Source organism: Balaenoptera acutorostrata, chromosome 17, assembly GCF_949987535.1.
Source record: "Balaenoptera acutorostrata chromosome 17, mBalAcu1.1, whole genome shotgun sequence".
Lineage (NCBI taxonomy): Eukaryota > Metazoa > Chordata > Mammalia > Artiodactyla > Balaenopteridae > Balaenoptera > Balaenoptera acutorostrata.
Genome location: NC_080080.1, coordinates 139,069 through 160,740, shown reverse-complemented (window position 1 = coordinate 160,740; position 21,672 = coordinate 139,069). Strand labels below are relative to the sequence as shown.

At 51.2% G+C, this 21,672-nt stretch overlaps 2 protein-coding genes across 7 annotated transcripts; both read left to right on the top strand.

Annotated features, from left to right (window-relative positions):
- Positions 1 to 3,629: 3,629 nt before the first annotated feature.
- Positions 3,630 to 6,195, top strand: RPL8 (ribosomal protein L8). The gene is made up of 6 exons (XM_057532034.1): positions 3,630 to 3,761; positions 3,986 to 4,132; positions 4,213 to 4,354; positions 4,620 to 4,838; positions 5,653 to 5,768; positions 5,998 to 6,195. The coding sequence occupies exons 2-6, from the start codon at positions 3,995 to 3,997 to the stop codon at positions 6,154 to 6,156; spliced, it is 774 nt and encodes a 257-aa protein (XP_057388017.1). The 5' UTR covers positions 3,630 to 3,761; positions 3,986 to 3,994; the 3' UTR covers positions 6,157 to 6,195.
- Positions 6,196 to 7,702: 1,507 nt separating this feature from the next.
- Positions 7,703 to 20,732, top strand: ZNF34 (zinc finger protein 34). 6 transcript variants are annotated; one of them, XM_057532355.1, is made up of 8 exons: positions 7,706 to 7,772; positions 12,470 to 12,661; positions 12,958 to 13,280; positions 13,361 to 13,413; positions 13,774 to 13,860; positions 14,150 to 14,276; positions 14,675 to 14,785; positions 16,820 to 20,732. In XM_057532355.1, the coding sequence occupies exons 5-8, from the start codon at positions 13,828 to 13,830 to the stop codon at positions 18,181 to 18,183; spliced, it is 1,635 nt and encodes a 544-aa protein (XP_057388338.1). In that variant the 5' UTR covers positions 7,706 to 7,772; positions 12,470 to 12,661; positions 12,958 to 13,280; positions 13,361 to 13,413; positions 13,774 to 13,827; the 3' UTR covers positions 18,184 to 20,732. The 6 variants fall into 6 exon arrangements, with proteins under 6 accessions (XP_057388342.1, XP_057388338.1, XP_057388341.1 ...); XM_057532358.1 differs by lacking the exon at positions 12,470 to 12,661 and having other exon boundaries at positions 7,707 to 7,772; XM_007185490.3 differs by lacking the exon at positions 7,706 to 7,772 and having other exon boundaries at positions 10,940 to 12,661.
- The last annotated feature ends 940 nt before the right edge of the window (positions 20,733 to 21,672 follow it).

The following is a 21,672-nucleotide window of genomic DNA, read 5'->3' as shown; positions in this document are numbered from 1 at the left end:
GTGTTCTCCCAGATCCACGCTGTCCTGTGTGTAGGGGCGGGCACCCCAACTTTTTTGGGACTCAGCAGGAGCCTCCCCAGGTCCCTGCAGCCCTGGGGAGGACGCTGCCTGTGTCTTCGGAGGCCTCAGCTTTGTGCGGCCCTGGTCCCTGGAGCTCTTCACACTGGACAGCCCTGGAGCGGGAAGGGCAGGGGAAGGGTGCGCAGAGCTTTTCGCTGGGAGGGCCCTGACACCCGACTCGTCGATGATCCAAATCCCGGGGTCCCAGGCAAAGCCACTGTGAAATTGGTGCAAACCAAAGTAAGGAAATGGGCAGAATCAGCTCCTGGACCGACTCCTAGGGGAGGTGGAAGGGAAAAGCAAGTACGCTCGGAGGAACCAGCTCCTCACCCTGGGCCCCTGTGCGGCATGGTCCTGGCGCTCCCACCCCACACCTCCCAGCTCGAACTCAACTCTCCTGTCCCCACATCCTCCCTGGTCACGCTCAGAGAGCATCTGTGCAAAGTATGAATAAACGAAGGAATGGAGAATGGGAAAGGGCTGGGAATACACCTGCTTCCTAACCCTAATCGCCAGCCAAGCGCTCAGGTACCCTGAGCTCACTGGTGGTCCTGATCTACTGGGAGCCTTCCTGCTGGAGGGTCTTCACACTGCACCATCTAGAGCTAGGAGGTGCTGGCAAACCTGGGCCCTAGCCTGGTCCCCTCAAGGTGAGAGGAGCACTCCTATTCAAGGTAAGGATGACCCAGGGAGCAAGAGGGGGAGCCAGGGCTGATGCTTGGGTCTGTGGACCCTGAGGACAGAGCCATCTCAGCCACCACGAAAGCCTGGCCCAGAGTGTCCACCCAGTAGACATCTGGGCAGTGTGGGAGGTGCAGGTACCAGGGCACTGAGGGTGCTCCTGGGAGCGGGGTGAAGGAGACTGCTTCTATCCACTGCAGGCCATTCCAGGGCCTCCGTGGCTGAGTCCCATAATCCTCACTGAGCCTTGGACCCACTGAGCAAACAGACTATTAACAGTAAGGGGCCTGGGGAACTTCCCTGGTTGTCCAGTGGCTAAGACTCCACGCTCCCAATGCAGGGGGCCGGGGTTCAATCCCTGGTCAGGGAACTAGATTCCGCATGCCACAACTAAGAAAAGATCTCACGAGCAGCTAAGACCCGGAGCAGCCTAAATAAATAAATAGATAATAAATATTTAGGGACTTCCCTGGTGGCGCAGTGGTTAAAAATCCGCCTGCCAATGCAGGGGACACGGGTTCGAGCCCTGGTCCGGGAAGATCCCACATGCCGCAGAGCAGCTAAGCCCGTGCGCCACAACTACTGAACCTGTGCTCTAGAGCCCACAAGCCACAGCTACTGAGCCTGTGTGCCACAACTACTGAAGCCCACGCGCCTAGAGCCTGTGCTCCGCAACAAGAGAAGCCACCACAATGAGAAGCCCGCGCACCGCTACAAAGAGTAGCCCCTGCTCGCCACAACTAGAGAAAGCCCGTGCGCAGCAACGAAGACCCAACACAGCCAATAAATAAATAAATAAATAAATTTTAAAAAATTGTTTTAAAAAATAATAAATATTAAAAAAAAAAAAGTCAGGGGCCTGCATGGTTCCCCAAATGGCCACAGTGCCCCTTCTCTGGGTCAACCCACATTACTTTCCAGCTATTTCCAGCCTGCGATTGGGATTCCAAGCTGTAAGTGTTCCCAGGGGAAAAGCCCAGTTTAAAAATTATTTTTGGGAATTCCCTGGCGGTCCAGTGGTTAGGACTCCACGCTTTCACGGCCAAGGGTGCAGGTTCAATCCCTGGTCGGGGAATTATGATCCCACAAGCTGTGCGGCCAAAAGAAAAATTATATTCAAAGAGCTGTGTTTCCAAGGCCAGTCTGGGCCATCTACTAGACTTTCTGTAGTCTAGTAGATGGCGCAGAGCAGTAACACTTTCAATGAACCAGAATAGACAGAGCCCCTGAAGGCCATCACCATCCCTGAGCACTCAGGAATCTGATGGTGTGCTAAAATGTACCTCGGGTTTGTTTTAATCGGGGATGGTAAGACATGCAGACTCGGAAGTGAAGGAAGACATTTATACTCACAGGTCTCTGGAATGGGAGGCAGGGCACACCACACGGGGCCACACAGGGAAGCACTAGGTTGGTCAGGAGGCAAAAGAGGGGAGGGAAGGTGCGGCCCAGAGCCTTCATTGGGGTTTCCGCAGGAAGGAATGGGCGAGGCAGAGCAGGTATGCTGAGTAAGCTTAGGATCATGTGTTTGAATAATTTCAGCAGGCTGCAGGTTATCAGGTTATCGGGGTGGTCTCTAGTTGTCCCGTACCTGGCCCTGGGGTGATGTAAGGCAGGGACACATTGGTGTGGTGTGTGACTCTCATAAAGGAGATAATTGGGAGTGTGGGCTCTGGGTTGGTTGGCTTGTATCAAAACCTTGCTCTAAGGTTCCTTTGCTATCTCTAGGAACGCCTTTTGGATTTAGCCTTGCTTGGCTCAAAAGCTGGCAGGAGGAACCAGGAGACCCCAAGCCCTGAACAGAAGCAGAAGTTCCCTGAGTCCCCCAGGGAAATGTTACCTGAGGAGGTCAGGGGCTTGGGGTCCTGAGAGCAAAATGAACGAGGTGCCGGAGGGGGCCTGAGGAGGTGGGCAGCAGGGGCTGCGGGTGACAGGCCTGTGCCCAGCACAGAGAGGCCTTATCACCACCTGCTCCTGTCTGACTCCTGCCCTGTACTCAACTTTTTTCCCACTTGGACCGGAGTCCCTTGAAGGCAGGGCCTGTGGTGTTTCCATCTTGCCTCACTCAGGGTCAGAGGGAGAGTGGAGGGCCACGTGCCCCGCCCCCCCCATACTCCATCCTAGGGACCCCACAGCCCACAAGTCCAAGCACTGTCCCCACCTCCATCCCACTCTTCCTCTGCCCTTCTGGTCCTCCAGGCCTATCCCGAGCTGACCCCAGAGCCCGTCACCCTGCCCCAGGGCGGCCCCGGTGCCCCTCAGCTCCTGGCCCTGCTGTAGGCTGTGCTGCCTCCGGGTGAGCTATCTCTGCCAAGAGTCGGCTGTCTCTCCGGGCGCCTCGTGCCCCGCTGTGGCTTCAGCATGTGGCCACATGGACCCTTCCTTCCCTCTCCTGTCACCTCCTGATGTCTGTCTGGCCTTCACCCCTGCAAAACCCACCTGCCCGCACTGGTGCAAACACACCACCCCAGAGTCCTGAGCGCAAGCCCCTCTGCTCCCTGAGACCCCTGCCCTCACTCTCTCCCTACCTCGCTGGCTCTCCCTCCTCAGGCGTCACCTGCACACCCACTGCCCTGGTCACTAAGCTCTCCCTGTCCTCGCCTACTGACAGTTCTCACTCAGGGGATCCACCTCCTCTTCTGCTAATTCCAGGGACCCTCTCTGGAAGGACCCCTCCCACTTCTCCAGAAGCCCCCTCCCCGAAAGATGTGCCCTACTGGAGGCTCCCTTTCTGGTAGCCTTGCCCGCCCACTCGACGGCCCCGCGGCGGGAGAGCAGCCTCCCCGCCAGACCACCGGAGCCTCTGCGCACTGCGGAACCAACCACCTCAGTTCGCCTGCGCTGAGGCCCCGGCGCGCGGGAGGGGCCACTGGCCCCCTCGAGAGGACTACAAGTCCCGGCGTGCCTTGCGGTGGAGGCCGCCGCTCCTGGCCGGAAGGTTAAGGGCTCTCGGCCCCGCCCCGGAAGATAAGGCGGCTCTCAAGGGTCGCGTCTTCTCTTTCGGCCGTGCCCGGCAGCAGGTAGGGCGTGTTGGTGCTGTCCGGTGCCATCCGGTGCCATCCGGCGCCCTAGGGCCCGTGAGGGACCCCAGCCGGCTCTGCAGAAGGCGCCGGGTCGCACGTCCGGGGATGGGGGCGCGGAGGGCGCCGAGACCTGGAGGGAGGAGCCGGGGGAGCGGGAGCCCTGAAGCCGGGGTGGTGGGGGTGCCTGGGCGGCCCGGCCGCTAACCATGAGCCGCCCCCAGACTGCCGCGATGGGCCGCGTGATCCGTGGGCAGAGGAAGGGCGCCGGCTCCGTGTTCCGCGCGCATGTGAAGCACCGAAAGGGCGCCGCGCGTCTGCGCGCCGTGGACTTCGCCGAGCGACACGGCTACATCAAGGGCATTGTGAAGGTTCGGGGCGCGGGCTGGGGCGGGTGGGGGCGTGGGGCGCCCGGTGGGACCCACGGCACTCAAGCCACCTCGCCCCGCAGGACATCATCCACGACCCGGGCCGCGGCGCGCCCCTTGCCAAGGTGGTCTTCCGGGATCCGTACCGTTTTAAGAAGCGGACGGAGTTGTTCATCGCCGCCGAGGGCATCCACACTGGCCAGTTCGTGTACTGCGGCAAGAAGGGTGAGCGTCACGCCGAGATGGAAGGTCGCGGTGGGGAGGGACCTGCGGTTCCTTGAGGTTTACGCCTTGGGTCGGGGGAGGAACATTGAGGCAACAGCCTTCACGTGGCGAGACCTGCTTGGCCACGCATGCCCGGTGGGTGCCCGGAGAGCTCTAGGAGGAGGCTGGCTGTGGAGTGCTGCTCTGGCCTTGTTTTTGGCAAGCAGTGGTTAGGACACACCACCTTACGCTGTTGAGTGCCTGGTGCTGCTGCTTCCCCTCGCAGCCCAGCTCAACATCGGCAATGTGCTCCCGGTGGGCACCATGCCCGAGGGCACCATCGTGTGTTGTCTGGAGGAGAAGCCTGGTGACCGGGGCAAGCTGGCCAGGGCCTCTGGGAACTATGCGACTGTCATCTCCCACAACCCTGAGACAAAGAAGACCAGAGTGAAGCTGCCCTCTGGCTCCAAGAAGGTCATCTCTTCCGCCAACAGGGCTGTGGTCGGTGAGTGGAAGGTGGCAGTTGAATGCTGTGGGTCTCCTGTGGACAGCCAGTAGCTAGACAGGGGCCTGGAACCCAGCTCTCTGCTTCACTGAAGTGTGGGCTCTGTAAGCTTGAGCACAGCTCTAAAGCGGGCGTAGCAGTTCCTACTTAACTGCTGGTTGGGTATCGAATGAGACCGAACCCGCTGGGACTCTTAAGGCAGACTTGTCTGCGCTTGGGGATAACCTGGACTTATGTGATCCCTGCCCGTGCGTCCACCTGGTGAACATCCCACCAAGAGATGTGTGATTTCCTTAAAGTCACCCAGGAAAAAAGCGTATGAACCCAAGTTTGTTTACTTTGCTTTTGTCAACACCTTTGAATCCATGTGGCAGAGCCAGGCTTGCATGGGGGAGGCTCTTGAGGATGTGCTCACAGAATAAACAGAACAACGGCAGAGAAGTGGCAGGTTGGGTCAGCTGTCCTGTTTGGGGTGGGAGGTGCTTGGAGGAGCCCAGTGTCAGACCCTGCAAAGGGGACGATTTCCTGGAGAACCGTGGATCAAGGTAGGCATTCCAGACGATGTGAATAAAGCCCTGGCTTAACGAGCCTGCAGCGCCTGAAGAAACTTGTCAGCTGATAGGCTGCAGGGGGACTTTGTGCTTGGTGATAGTTTCGAGGCATTTCTGAGGTTCCTGGGAACATGTGATCCTGTATGACACATGGGGGTGGGACACTGGCACGGACCGAGCAGAGGATGCTCTGCCTGATGGGAGGGTCCCCCAGTGCTGGGCAGGGTGTGATACATCTCCCTGAGGTCCCTGGTCTCCAACAGGTGTGGTGGCTGGAGGTGGCCGCATTGACAAGCCCATTCTGAAGGCCGGCCGTGCCTACCACAAGTATAAGGCAAAGAGGAATTGTTGGCCACGTGTGCGGGGTGTGGCCATGAATGTAAGTGGCCCAGAAATGGGCAGTGGGGGGGTATTCAGCGTACTGGGGCTGTGAGATTGGGCGGACAGGCTCCTTCCTGCAGTATTCCCTCTTCTCTGCGGGGGGGGGGATCTGTAGTGTGAGGCTCCGGGTGATGGTTTGTAAGCACAGGCTGGTGGATTATACCCTTCCCCAAGCCCTCCTGAGGTAGGTCGGGGCCACCCCCAACACCGCTTCCCTCTTCCCGCAGCCTGTTGAGCATCCCTTCGGAGGTGGCAACCACCAGCACATCGGCAAACCCTCTACCATCCGCAGAGATGCCCCTGCTGGCCGGAAAGTGGGTCTCATTGCTGCCCGCCGGACTGGGCGTCTCCGGGGAACCAAGACTGTGCAGGAGAAAGAGAATTAGGGCTGGGGGCTCAATAAAGTTTGTCTTTTTCACAGCTGAGCTGTGCTTTTCCATGGTTTCAGAGGGAAGGGTCTTTGCTGGGATGAGTGCCCTGGTGCTCCACATATAGGGAGGAAGGAGGAAGATGAAGTAGTTGCACTAGTGAACAGTGGAAGCTTTGGACAGAGAAGGTGGAGCTGCTGGGTTGCTTCACATCTTGATTCCTGGAATCCCCCACCACCTGGACATGGAGCAGAGAAGCCCACTCACAAGGAGTGTAGCCCCCAGACCTCCGTTCACTAACTTGTCTTGAGCACTTGGAGAATCTGGATGAGGGTTTGGGTGCTGTTGGGCGAGAGTGGTGACCCTGGAGCCACAGGCTGGAGAGCAGGGGTGCTGCTTGCAATGGAAGGACCAGACTAGTTTCTCAACAGATGGGATTCCTTTCTGGCAATAGCCCACTAGCACCTTGTCCCAGACTAAATGATGGACTGGTCAACAGGGCAGACTGGGCACCAAAATGGGAGTGGAGGCCCATCAGTGCCTCAGGACCAGGACACTGGCTTCCCAGAGGCCAGCCAGAGCCCCCTGCCCCTAGTGGTACCCCTTGTGAGCTGATGTGAAAGCAGGAGCTGCAAGTCACTGTGCCTAACTGACCACTGGAGTGAGTGGTAGGCTGACGGGGACAGCAGGGGTGGATGGCAGGCTGAGGTGGGACACGCCTTTACAGACTGGGCGGAAGGGCACTGGCTGGAGTCTCACGCATGAGAACTGGTCACCTGGACTGTTCTGGGAGACTGGCAGGGTTCCTCCTGGGTAGTAGGGCCTCACTGGTTGCCAGGTGGCTCCTTGTTCTCATGGTCCATACCTGTCTCTACTGCGAACCTCAGTTCTAGTTTTGCCTTCCTGGGGCCCCACGTGTCCTATACCACCCACACCTAGACAGTGACCCAGTAGGGCTAGGACCTCGGTCATGAGAGGAGGGCAATGGTTCCTTCTGAAGGAAAGGGCACTGGACATGTTCACCTGAACCCTAACCTGCTTGCAATATTGCTCCCTTCTGGGTAAAGTGGCCTGGGGCTTTGTCCAGGGGACTGGCCAACAGGGAGAGTTTGCTCCAGGAGCATTCAGGCACTCAGACCCTGAGTGGACACTGGGCCCCATTTACAGGAGCTGGGGCTGGGGGCAGTGGGTTAAACTAAAACAAGGGCTGCTTTGACCAGTAAGTATCCTCTTCACATGGCCCTGAGAAAGGGCGTGGTTTTCTGCCTTTAGCTGCAAAGGAAAGGGCCTGCCTGAACTTTCGTTGGTTGTAGTGCCTTGAGAGTTTCACTGAAAAGGAGAATTACTGGAAATCTGCTGGTCACCAAAGCCTCTGCTTTGCCTTCACTGCGAAGCCTGGGGGTCGTGGTTGCAGACTGCCACCTGGTGGCAGCGTTCCCGATCTACGACGCAGCTTCTACTTTCCTCGAGGCGGCCGACCACCGAGACGCGGCGTCCGTTTCCCAGAGCGACCCTAAGGCGTCTTCGGCCGGGATCCGGGAGGAGGGCTACGTCACTTCCGGTCGGATTTCGGTCGGCTGGGCTGGAGCGGCAGGCGGGGCTTGGTCGGGTGGCCGCCGTTGGGCGGCGCCGAGGTGAGTGTGGGTCGGCGGGGGCGGCGGGGCCTCCCGGGCGCGGAGCGGGGACCCGCCCCTCGACACCGAGAGCTCCCGCCCCGGGTCCCACTGCAAGGCCCCGAACCCTATTGGTCTCCCCCGGTCGGGGTCGTTCCTCGCCAGGCCCCTCTCCCGCCGCGGAGTCTCCGTCACCGGTCCCAAGCCCGCTCTGGGGTCTCTCAACCGGACTCCCCTCCCGGGTCGCCCCAAAGGGCTGCTTCCGCGGCGCGAGATGCCGCCGGTAACCAGGCGCCGCGCGCGCCGGCCTCGCGCTGTTGTGCTCCTTTTTCTCTCTCCGCCCCCAACTCGTTCCGCCCCCAACTCGTTCCGCCCCCGGTTCCCTCCTCGCGGGCCTCCAGCTGGGGGGGTTCATGCCCGCGCACACTCCCGTCACCTCCAGCGTCAGCCCGCCTCCGCATTTCCCCCGCGGCCCTGCGGGTCCCGCACCCCGCCCCACCCTTCTGCTTCTGGCCCTCGGAAGCCTTTCTCCTAGCAGCTAAATTTTTGTTTCTCTTTCTAGAGACTTTTATTCAAGGTCTGAAACCTTTTTATTTGCCCTATTGTTTTGTGCTTTTAAAATGTAGCATTAAAAAATCTTTTTCGATAAAACTTAAGTACAGGGAATGGATTAGCAAACGTCAGGGACTGGGATTGCCAGTTCTCTCTTTTTTTTTTTTTTTAATATATATATACATACTCCTGAGTTCCATGCCTGAATCAGAATCTCTAATTTTTTTTTTTTAATTTTTATTTATTTATTTATTTATTTATTTATTTATGGCCGTGTTGGGTCTTCGTTTCTGTGCGAGGGCTTTCTCTCTAGTTGGGGCAAGTGGGGGCCACTCTTCATCGCGATGCGCGGGCCTCTCATTATCGCGGCCTCTCTTGTTGCGGAGCACAGGCTCCAGACGCGCAGGCTCAGTAGTTGTGGCTCACGGGCTTAGTTGCTCCGCGGCATGTGGGATCTTCCCAGACCAGGCCCCGAACCCGTGTCCCCTGCACCGGCAGGCAGATTCTCAACCACTGTGCCACCAGGGAAGCCCCAGTTCTCTTTTTGCTACAATTTTTTCAAGCCCCTCCCCCCGCCCTCTTTTTTTGTAATTTAAGAAAATTGTTAAAAACCCTGGCGGTCCAGTGGCTAAGACTCCGCGCTCCCAATGCAGGGGGCCTGGGTTTGACCCCTGGTCAGGGAACCAGATCCCACATGCCGCAACTAAGAGTTTGCATGCCGCAACTAAGACCCGTAGCAGTCTAAATTAAAAAAAAAAAAAAAAAAATTCTCTTAGCAAATTTCAAAGTATATAATACAGTATTGTTAACTATAGTTACCTGGCTGTTCATTAACTCTCCAGAACTTATTGATCTTGCATAACTGAAAGTTTGTACTCTGACCAACATGTCCATTTTCATTAACCCCCAAACCCTGGCGACCACCATTCTACCCCTTGAGTCTATGATTTGGACTGTTTTAGATACCACGTATAAGTGAGATCATGCGGCGTTTGTCTTTCTGTGTCTGGCTTATTTCACCTAGTGTAATGCTCTCCAGGTTCATCCATGTTGTTGCCAATGGCAGGAATTCCTTCTTTTTTTTTTTTTTTTTTTTAATTTTTACACTTTATTTATTTATTTATTCTTTTGGCTGTGTTGGGTCTTCGTCTCCGTGCGTGGGCTTTCTCTAGTTGCGGCGAGCGGGGGCCACTCTTCATCGCGGTGCGCGGGCCTCTCACCGTCGCGGCCTCTCTTGTTGCGGAGCACAGGCTCCAAACGCGCAGGCTCAGTACTTGTGGCTCACGGGCCTAGTCGCTCCGCGGCATGTGAGATCTTCCCAGACCAGGGCTCAAACCTGTGTCCCCTGCATTGGCAGGCAGACTCTCAACCACTGCGCCACCAGGGAAGCCCATCCTTTTTTTAATGACTGAATAATATTCCATTGTATATATATGCCACATTTCTTTTCTTTCCTTGTTTTTATTTATTTATTTTTTTGCCACATTTACTTTATCCTTTCATCCATGGACAGACGTTTAGGTTGTTTCCATGACTTAGCTGTTGTGAATAATGCTGCAGTGAACACGGGAGTGCAGATCTCACTTTGAGCTCCAGATTTCATTTCTTTTGGCTATATACTGAGAAGTAGGATTGTTGGATCATATGGTGGTTCTACTTATAATTTTTTGAGGAACCTTCATACTGTTTTTCATAGTTGATGCACCAATTTACATTTCCACCAACAGTGTGCAAGGGTTCCCTTTTCTCCAAATCCTCACCAATGCTTATCTTTTGCTTTTTTTTTTGAAAAGGTAAAGGATGTTCTTTTTTTAAAATTAATTTATTTTTGGCTGCGTTGGGTCTTCATTGCTGCACACGGGCTTTCTCTAGTTGTGGCAAGCGGTGGCTTCTCTTGTTGCGGAACACGGGCTCTACAGGCGCGCGGGCTTCAGTAGTGTGGCACTCGGGCTCAGTAGTTGTGGCTCACAGGCTCAGTAGTTGTGGCACATAGGCTTAGTTGCTCCGTGGTGTGTGGGATCTTCCCAGACCGGGGCTCGAACCCGTGTCCCCTACATCAGCAGGTGGATTCCTAACCACTGCGCCACCAGGGAAGACCCACCTGGCAACTCTTTACATAGTATATCCATTGTATCTACAAGTATTTACATAGCATCTACATTGTGTTAAGTATTATAAGTAATCTAGAGATGATTTAAAGTATACGGGAGGATGTGTATGTGTGTGGGTTATATGCAAAGACTATGCCATTTTATATAAGGGAGTTGAGTATTTTCAGATTTTGGTATCCTATTGGGGTCCTGGAATCAATTCTGCATGGACACCTAGGGACAGCTGTATCTCACTTTTATTACCACAGCCGTATAATAAGACTTGAGGACTTCCCTGGTGGCTCAGTGGTTAAGAATCCGCCTGCCAGTGCAGGGGACACGGGTTCGAGCCCTGGTCCGGGAAGATCCCACATGCCATGGAGCAACTAAGCCCGTGTGCCGCAACTACTGAGCCTGCGCTCTAGAGCCTGCGAGCCACAACTACTGAGCCCACGTGCCACAACTACTGAAGCCCGCACGCCTAGAGCCTGTGCTCCACAGCAAGAGAAGCCACCTCAATGAGAAGCCCGCGCACCGCAACAAAGAGTAGCCCCCGCTCAATGCAACTAGAGAAAGCCCGCACACAGCAATGAAGACCCAATGCAGCCAAAAAATAAAATAAATAAATAAATAAATTTATAAAAAAAAAAGAAAAGACTTGATATCTGGTAGGGCATGGCTCTACCTTAGTTCTTCTTTGGCATTGCCTTGGTTAATCTTATTAGATCATTACTCTTGTGATGTTTAGAGTCATTTTGGTCAGATATCATGATATGTCCCGTTGCAGTTTTGCTTGTACAGAATTAATAGATTCATTTGGGGAGAACTGACATTTTTGTGATATCGAGCCCTTCTGTTTATGAATGTTGTCTGTTTCTCCATAGGTTTTGTTTTTTTATGTGTGTGTCCTTCAATGAAGTTTTATCATCTTGTCCATAAAGTTACTTTTTTTTTGTTAGATTTTGTAGGTGCGGTATAGTTTTTGTAGCTGTTAAGAATGCTGTTTTTTTGGTTGCTGATTGTTAGTATATGGGAGTGATATTAATTAGTCTATTGACCTTGTATATGGCAATCCTGTTGAACTCTTATCATCCCAACACTGGGTTGATACTCTCGGATTTTCTATGTAGATTGTCTCTTTTCTTCTTCTTCTTCTTTTTTATTTTGGTTGCGTGGTGGCATGTGGAATCTTAGTTCTCCAACCTGGGATCCAACCAGTGTCCCTTGCAGTGGAAGCACGGAGTCCTAACAACTGAACTGTAGCTTGTATTTCTTTTTCTGTGACTTAATGCATTGGCTAGCGTCTTTGGTACACTGTTACATAGCAGCTGGGTGAGGGAGCAAGCATCTGCCTCTTGTCGCTGACTAATGCTAATGCTTCCGTTGTGTTCCCTTAGCATTGTTATGAAACAGACTTGAGTGCTAGGAGTGCCAGGGTCTTGGCCTGCACTCTGAGAACCACTACTCTTATGTGTGGTATGTAGAGTTGTGTTCCCTTTTTTGTTCTTAATAGTATTTTCTTTTCCATCTTTTCCCCTTCCCCACTTTGGACTTGCCAGACATCTGTGTATTTTATTAGCATTTTCAAAGAACCAAGGTTGAGATTATTTTCTGTTTCTTTAAATTGTGTTTATTTCTTTTCATTTTCTTTCCTTGAATTGCTATCTTATTCTGTGCCTGGTTTCTTGTTGAATGCTTAGATTATTATTTCAATCTCTTTGTTAAAATAAGTGCATTAAGGTTTCCCTCAGGTAATCTTTGTTTCCATTTCCACCTTAATTTCCATTTCTGTGTTTTTCTTGAAGGGGGGTCCTTTTTTAAATCAGATACTTCTAGTGGAACAATATGAAAGTTTGCCAAATGATATCAGCCTTTGGAATTTTTTGTGTTTTATATATGTATATATATACACACATTTTTTAAGGTTTATTTTTTATTATTTATTTTATTTTTTTTTATTCTTGGCTGCGTTTGGTCTTAGCTGTGGCACGCGGAATGTTTTGTTGCAGTGTGCGGGCTCTTTGTTGCGGCATGTGGGCTTCTCTCTAGTTGTGGTGTGTGGGTTTTGTCTTCTAGTTGTGGCGCGCAGGCTCCAGGGCGTGTGGACTCAGAAGTTGTGGCACGCGGGCTTAGTTGCCCCGTGGCATGTGGGATCTTAGTTCTCCGAGCAGTGATCAAACCCACATCCCCTGCATTGGAAGGCAGATTCTTTACCACTGGACCACCAGGGAAGTCCATGGAATATTTTGAAACTTTCTTGTTTGTCTGGTATGTGTTATTTCTTATAATATTCAGTGTACATTTTGAAAAAGTGTATTCTCTGTGTTTTAAGTAAGTATCCTCTATTTGATCCACTCATTTCTGAGGGAAGTGTGTTAATAAAATCTCTCATTCCAGGGGAGGGTTTGCATGTTTCTCTTTGGCACTGCACTTAGCTTTGGTTTTCTACACTTCGAGGATTTGTTTGTAGATACACATGTTTGTAATTACAGCTTTTGGTGGATTTTTCCTTTTATTAATACCCGGTGTCTGCTTTTGTTCCTAATAATGATTTTTGCTTTCAGTCTTGTTTTGATTGGTATAAACATCGCTAAGGCACATGCAGCAAAGCATGTTCAGCTCGCAAACACCGTGCTAAGGGGAAGAAGGCAGCACAGAGTGCAAAAGGCATAGCCCCTCTGACAGAGTCCACAGGGCGCTGATCTGTGCTGCCAGGAGCCAGGCAGAGGTTCTCCTGGGAGGCCAGCAAGGAGGCAGAGCCTGCAGCAGTGGCAGGGCTGTCAGGGCCTGGTTCTGTGGGCCGGGCCCCTCGAGCTGTGTGTTCGATTTGTCGACTCTGCTGTATAAACGTCATACTCCAATAAAGAGGTTTAAAGATACAGAAAAGGTAAATATAGCTATTATAGCTTTATTTTAATTAGTGTTTCTTTGGTCTGTTTTATATTTAGCCTTTCTGTGTTATTTTAGGTTATATAGGTCCATTTTGTGTATCTAATTGGAGAGTCTTGTGCTTCCAGTAGGTGAGTTTAATCCTTTTACTTCTAACTGTTACACATCCATTGGTCTTGTTTCTACTAGTTTTGTGTTTTTTGCCTCCTCATCTTTGACTTTGCTTTATGCCTTCTATTGATTTTTTTTTTTCACTCCTTTTTCTTCCTCAGCCCTTAATGTGTTATCTTTATTCTTTCATATAAAGTGAATGACTGTTTCCATCCTCCTCCTGAATGAGACTACTTGGTGCCCAGGAGGAGGTGGGGGCAGATGACCTGAAATGTTGTACGTGTCTGCAGGGAGCAGAGTCTGCCCGGGAGGCCGAGCACTGAGGCCGGCTGCAGGAGGGGCCAGGCTGGACCTCCACATGTTCCTCTCTCTTCCCTCAGCACCTGAGTGACTGGCTCCTGCCTCCATTCCCGGGAAGCCCAGGGTACTAGGCAATGGCAGCTTTGCATTTGTCTGCCCTGCCCCAGGTGAGCATCTGTCTTCCCTGGGAGGCGTGAGGTCTTCTCCCAGGGCTTCCTTGTTTGCTTGGCCTCAGCAAACACTGTCAGGCGTCTCTGCTGTGGGGCGCTGAGCAGAGGAAGGGTGACCCTGGGAATCCCCCAACCTTCCTGAGTGAGCTGGCTCAGCAGCCAAAGGGTCAGGTCACCCCCTAGGGCCACGCTGAGGGATCAGGCCTGTGATCACCCCTGTGCTGCTTCTTTAGCCCGGGCCCAGCCTGAGCCATGCTTGGGCCTGCAGCAGCTCTTGTTGTTGCAGGCTGAAGTGACCTTCGAGGACGTGGCCGTGCTCCTCTCCAGGGAAGAGTGGGGCCGTTTGGGCCCTGTTCAGAAGGGCCTCTACAGGGATGTGATGCTGGAAACCTACAGGAACCTGGTCTCGCTGGGTGAGGCCCCTTTCTGGGATGCAACTCAGGGAACAGTCCTGGGGACTCAGGGCTCAGCAGGGGCTGGGCTGGGGGCCTCATCCCCTGGGCCCAGAGACGGGTGTCACTGACCCTGGTCCCAGGCAGGCCTGGTCTGCACAGAGGAGGGCCCTGGGTGGAGATGGGTTCGCCAGCACCGGATAAGACTGCCTCCCTGCCCCAGGCCCAACGTAGGTGCACCTCCTGGTGGAGAGAGTCCCCTGTGCTCAGATCTTCATCTTCATGACCCCGTCCACCCCTCCAGGGAGTATCCAGACTTCACATCACCCCCTGTACCTGTGTGTCCTCTCCCCCGCCAGTCCCAGGGTGAGCCCACACTGTGTCCTTGGCATCAACCCCAGGCCTCGTCTCCTTCCCAGGAGCTGGACCTACAGGCCCCAAACCGGAGGTGATTACACAGTTGGAGCGAGGGGATGAGCCGTGGGTCCTGGACGTGCAGGGGAGAGAGGGACCGACCATCGATGGCTCAGGTGCGTAGCGGGGCTGACTCCCCAACTCACTTGCTGAACAAGTGGGGGTCCACGTGGGGGTTCACAATATGTAGTGTCAGCCGACTCATGAGTTTGGAGGAAGATGCATTACGGCCAGCACAGTAGCCCTGGGAGTGGCCTCTGCTGAAACCCGGGTCACCTTTGCCAGCCTGGGTGCCACAGTGGGGTGACTCTTTCTTTTAACTGAAATATAGTTGATTTACAATATTGTTAGTTTCAGGTGTACAATGTAGCGATTGAGTATTTTTACAGGTTATACTTCATTTAAAGTTGCTACAAAGTAATGGCTATGTTTCCCTGTGCAGCACAGTATATTGCTTATTTACAGGGTGATTCTTGAGCTGAATCTTGTAGGAGGGTAAGAAGGGGCAATGTTGGTGGAGGAGAAAAGAGGAAGGCACTCGGGTGTGCTGTGAAGGAAGGCCAGGCCCCCAGGACTCCATGGAGCCCTGCTGTCCAGAGCTCATGCCCTCCGAGGGGCGTCAGACCGTCAGGCGGGGCCATAGCGATGGAGAACATCGCTTCGTTTGCCCTCTTCTGAGTTAACCTACTAGATGATTACAGGACATTATAGGAAAGGGAGGGAGTACACATCACCCCAGATCCTAGCACCCAGATACAAATGTGTTCCGGTGTGTACCTGCTGTCCCTTTTCCAGTGAAGTCTGGTCTGCACCCACACACAGACATTGCTTCCTAATAGGAATGCAGTGATCTGTGTGCATTTTGGGGTCGCTGGATTTTTCACTGAATGCATTTCCATTTCTGTGCACACGAGCTGCGGTCACTGCTCTCAGTGGAAGTGCTGTGGGGAATGGTGTCCTCTGGGTTCATTGCCACAGAGAACGCTGATGAGTGACTTTTTGCAGGTGTCTTGCTGATGTCCTAGGAAGGAACTTTCGGCTCAAAGAACTAGAATTTCACGTTTGTAAACTTGTTTATTCAAGTATAAATACTTACAGAAATGGGACAGACCCTATTTACAGCTCAGTCGATTTTTATGAAAATCCATCATCCAGATCAAAATAGAGAACATATCTAGTTCCCTGGGAGCCCACAGGGCCTCCTCAGTCATTTCTCACTGCTCCCTACCAGCCCTTCTCTCTGACTCCTGCGGGGCACCTGCATGTGGTGAACCTGCCATGTTGTATGGAGTTTGTTCTGTCTGTTCGCTGTTCTGTCTTGAACACACCACAAGTTTTTTCCATTGTACTTCTGCAGGGCATTTGGCTGTCCCCATTTTGGGGCTGTGTGTGTGTGTGTCTTGGCTCACAGAGAATGCATTTTTGTTGAGTGTATTCCTGCAAGTGGAGTTACTGTGTGCCTTGTCAGGGAAGAAAGGGTGGAGACATGGGCCTCAGACTTGAGGGCATCCCGTGTTGCATCTTGAGTTTAAGGTGCCGGTGGCTCCCGGGGTGGCCTCTCAGGCCCCTGGGAAGAGCCCTGGGAATGGGCGTGGCCTGCTAGGGAGGGCTGAGGGACCCAGCCTCTGTGTGCTCTATCCTCGCCTCCTCAGTTGGCATGAGCTCTGCTCTCTGCCCTTCTGGGGAGGCAGCTGGTTTTCCCACCATGGATTTTGGGGTGGATTAGCTGTTGTTAGGCAGCCTTACACTCGCTCAGCTTTAATTTCTTTGTCAGATATCCTTCATGACTTTTGGGACCCCTCCTTGCTCTGGTTTCCATGATGCTATGAAGCTTCCATCTTCTGTCCTTTTGTGATGAGGACAGGTATCCTGCAGTCCCAACCAAGCAGGCTTTGTGGGCAGAAGGCAGGCAGGAATGGTGTGGGTGTTAAGAGTTGGGCGTATGCTTGTGCTGCCGCGAGATTGCAGCCCTGGGTGAGGCTTTTAAGCCTCTGGGCTCCAGGCTCTCATGTCTGCAAGACTTTGGAGATGGTGTTGTTGTGACTTTGGAGATGGTGGAGATGGTACTCCACAGGTGGTCAGCAGCATCTTTATACCTTCCTTCCAGAGTCAGAACAGGTGACCCTGAGGTGTTCCATTTGTTGTTTCAGCTCATGGGACCAGGAGTGAGAACCAGGAGTTGACTTCAGGCGAGATGCTCTATGGGGAAGAACTGGACCAACTCAGGGGGAATGTTCTCCAGGGACCTGAGCCGGGAGAAGCCTGTGAGCATGTCAGGGAGCCAGAGGGGAACATGGACGGGCCTGTGGAGCAGAGAGGCCCCAGGCCAGTCACACTGGCCAACAAGGAGAGTGGCCTGGAGTGTGGGGGAAACCTCAGGTTGGGGTCAAGCCCTCTCGCTGATCAGAGACCTCACAAATGCGATATATGTGAGCAAAGTTTTGAACAGAGATCATACCTTAATAACCATAAGCGTGTACACAGGTCCAAAAAAACAAATATAGTTCGTGATTTAGGGGAAGTTTTTACTGCAAATTTAGTTGTTAAAGAAGATCACAAAATTCCTATTGGGAAAAAATTGCATTATTGTGGTTGCTGTGGGAAAGCCTTCAGGTACAGTGCTAACCTTGCCAAGCACCAGCGGCTGCACAGCGAAGAGAAGCCCTACAAGTGCGACGAGTGTGGGAAAGCCTTCCACCAGAGCTGCGAACTCATCAATCACCGCAGGATGCACTCCGGGGAGATCCCCTACCGCTGCGATGAGTGCGGGAAGACGTTCAATCAGAGGCCCAACCTCATGAAGCATCAGAGGATCCACACTGGGGAGAAGCCCTACAAGTGTGGTGAGTGTGGGAAGCACTTCAGTGCCTACTCGTCCCTCATTTATCACCAGAGGATCCACACTGGAGAGAAGCCCTACAAGTGCAACGACTGTGGGAAGGCCTTCAGTGATGGCTCAATCCTCATCCGACATCGTCGGACTCACACTGGAGAGAAGCCATATGAGTGCAAAGAATGTGGCAAAGGCTTTACCCAGAGTTCTAACCTTATTCAACATCAAAGAATTCACACTGGAGAAAAACCCTATAAATGTAATGAATGTGAGAAAGCCTTCATCCAAAAAACCAAGCTTGTTGAACATCAGAGAAGCCACACTGGAGAAAAGCCCTATGAATGTAATGACTGTGGCAAAGTCTTCAGCCAGAGCACCCACCTCATCCAGCATCAGAGGATCCACACGGGAGAGAAACCCTACAAGTGCGGTGAGTGTGGGAAGGCCTTCCACAACAGTTCCAGACTCATCCACCATCAGAGGTCACACCACGGAGAGAAGCCGTACAAATGCACTGATTGCAAGAAAGCCTTCAGCCAGGGCACGTACCTCCTGCAGCACCGGAGGATCCACACCGGGGAGAAGCCGTACACGTGCAGCGAGTGTGGCAAGGCCTTCAGGCACAGCTCCAACATGTCCCAGCATCAGAGGATTCATCTCCGGGAAGACTTTTCCCCGTGACTGGGGGAGGCCCCTGAGGTCTGCTGTGCACTTACTGCATGTGACCCACCCAGCCCTTTACTTGCTGTCCACATAGTGTTGTCACAGGTGAAAGAGCATTTCTGTCTAATTAAAAAAAAAATCTTAAAACAGAAGCAGTGCATGTTCATTTTAGAGAAATCGAGTGAGAAACATAAGCAAACAGGAGAAACTCCTGTAGCCTCCCCTTAGACAAAGAGAACTCACCACCACTGCGCCCGGTGTAGGTTTTGTCCAGACACACCGAACAGCATACTCAAGAGAAGTACTGTGGTGCTTTCTGTGCAGCTCGTTTCCTCAATCCTGGAAAACTCACACTGGAGAGAATTCTATGTGTTTACATGGTTTTACACATTGTAAATTTTTAAAAATTAGCATTTTCTGTATCACTTAATAGAATTGCCTTTTTTATTGTGGTAAAATATATACAACATTACATGTACCATTTAAACCATTTTTAAGTGTACAATTCAGTGGCATTAGATACATTCACAATATTGTATAACCATCAGCAAATCTGTTTCCAAACTGTTTTATCCGAAACAGAAACTATGCACCCATTAAACAGTAATTGTCCACCCTCCCCCTTTCCATTTTTCTGTCTCAGAGAATTTTTCTATTCTAAGTACGTCATATAAGTGAGGTCATACAACATTTGCCCTTTATGTCCTGGCTTATTTCACTTAGCATAATGTCCTCAAGGTTCATCGTGTTGTAACAGGTGTCAGGACGACATTCTTTCTTTGCAGCTGAATAATAATTACACTGTTTGTAGATACCACGTTTTGTTTACCCATCATTTGTTGATAGATTACTTGGGTGTTTCTGCGTGTTGATTATTGTGCATAATGCTGCTATGAACATTGGTATACAGATCTGTACTTGTACTTTCCCTACTTTCAGTACTTTGGGGTATAATCCTAGGAGTAAAACTGCTGGATTATATGGTAATTCTATGTTTAAGTTTCTGAAGAATGGCCACGCTTTTCCACAATGGCAGTACTATGTTATATCCCCACTAGCAATTCACGAAGGTTCCAGTTTCTCTACATCCTTGTCAATGCTTGTTATTTTTCCATTATTTTCTTCATAGTCATCCTAATGGGTGTGAAGTGGTAACTCACTGTGGTTTTGTTTTGCATTTCCATGATGACTAATGATATTGAGCATCTTTTTATGTGCTTATGGACTATTTATTTCTATTCCTTCTTTGGAGAAATGTCTATTCAAATCCCTTGCCCATTTTTGAATTGAGCTGTTTGTTTTTGTTGTTGAGGTGTAGGAGTTATGTATTTTGCATAGTAATCCTTTATCAGATATAATAACTGGCAAATATTTTCTCATTCTATGAGTTGTCTTTCTAGTCTCTTGATAGTGTCCTTTGATGCCAGAAGGTTTTAATTTTTATGATGTTCAGTTTATCTATTTTTTCTCTTGTTGCCTGTGCTCAGGGTGTCATATCCAGGAAATCATTGCTAAATCCAAGATTATGAAGATTTGCCCCTGCGTTTTCTTCTAAGGGATTTTATATTTTTAGGTATTATGTTTTGGTCTTTGATCTGTTTTGAGCTAATTTTTATATATGGTATAAGATAAGGGTCCAACTTTAAACTTTTCTGTGTGTGGTTATCCAGTTTTCCCTATAACATTTTTGGAAAAGTCTTTTCTTTTACCCCACTGAATGATGTGTTAGCTCAAGCTGCCACAACAAAATACCACAGACCAGGTGGCTTAAAAACCAGAAATTTATTTCTCACATTTCTGGAGACTAAGAAGTCCAAGATTGGGCTTCACTGGTGGTGCAGTGGTTAAGAATCTGCCTGCCAATGCAGGGGACACGGGTTCAAGCCCTGGTCCAGGAAGATCCCACATGCCACGGAGCAACTAAGCCCGTGCGCCACAGCTAGTCAGCCTACGCTCTGGAGCCCGTGTGCCACAACTACTGAAGCCTGTGTGCCTAGAGCCTATGCACCACAACAAGAGAAGCCACTGCAGTGAGAAGCCTGCGCACCTCGATGAAGAGTAGCCCCTGCTCGCCACAGCTAAAAGAAAACCCGCGTGCAGCAACGAAGGCCCAATGCAGCCAAAAATACATAAATAAATAAAATAAATTAAAAAAAAAAAAAAACCAAGTCCAAGATCAAGGTGTTGGCTGATTCAGCTCCTGGTGAGGATTCCTTTCCAGGCTTGCAGTACAGCCGCCTCACTGTGTCCTCACTTGGTGGAGAAAGATCTCAGGTGTCACTTCCCTCTTCTTATCAGGGCACCAGCCCTATGGCATTAGGGCCCCACCCTATGACCTCATTTAACCTTTATCACCACTTCACAGGCCTTACCTCCAAATACAGTCACATTGGGGGTTAGAGCTTCAGCTTATGAATTTTGAGGGGGCACAAACATTCAGTTCATAACAAATGGTCTTGGCACCCTTGTCAAAAATCGACTGTACAGGGCTTCCCTGGTGGTGCAGTGGTTGAGAATCTGCCTGCCAATGCAGGGGACACGGGTTCGAGCCCTGGTCTGGGAAGATCCCATATGCCGCGGAGCAACTGGGCCCATGAGCCACAGCTACTGAGCCTGCGCGTCTGGAGCCTGTGCTCTGCAATAGGAGAGGCCGCAATAGTGAGAGGCCCGCGCACCGCAATGAAGAGTGGCTCCTGCTTGCCGCAACTGGAAAAAGCCCTCGCACAGAAACGAAGATCCAACACAGCCAAATAAATAAATAAATAAATATTTTAAAAAAATCGACTGTACATGCAAGGGTTTATTTCTAGGCTCTATTCTCTTCCATTGGTTATATGTCCTTATGCCAGCATCACACTGTTTTGATTAGTGTAGCTTTGTAGTAAGTTTTGAAATCAGGAGGTGTATGTTCTCTAACTTTTAAATTAATTAATTAATTAATTAGGCTGCGTTGGGTGTTAGTTGTGGCATGCGGGATCTTTAGTTGGGCATGAGAATGCTTAGCTGTGGCATGTGGGATTGTGTTCCCTGACCAGGGATTGAAGCAGGGTCCCGTGTGTTGGGAACGTGGAGTCTTAAGTCCCTGGACCACTAGGGAAGTCCCTAGTTCTTTTTTAAGGTGGTTTTGGCTGTCCCTTGAGATTCCATATGAATTTTAGGATGGGTGTTTCTATTTCTGCAAAAAAACGTCATTGGGATTTTGATAGGGATTGTAGTGAATCTGTAGATCACGTTGGGTAGTGTTCTGCCTCAGTTGACATGATCAAGTGGGGTTTTTTTCCTCATTTTATTAATGTGATGTATTACAATGGTTGATTTTCATATGTTGACCCTCCTTGCATTCTGTGAATAAATCCTGCTTGGTCATCATGCATAATCCTTTTTAAATGGAGATTTTTAAAAATTAATTAATTTGGCTGCACCAGGTCTTAGTTGTGGCATGCAGGATCTTCGTTGCTGCATGTGCGATCTTTAGTTGTGGTGTGCGAACTCTTAATTATGGCCTGT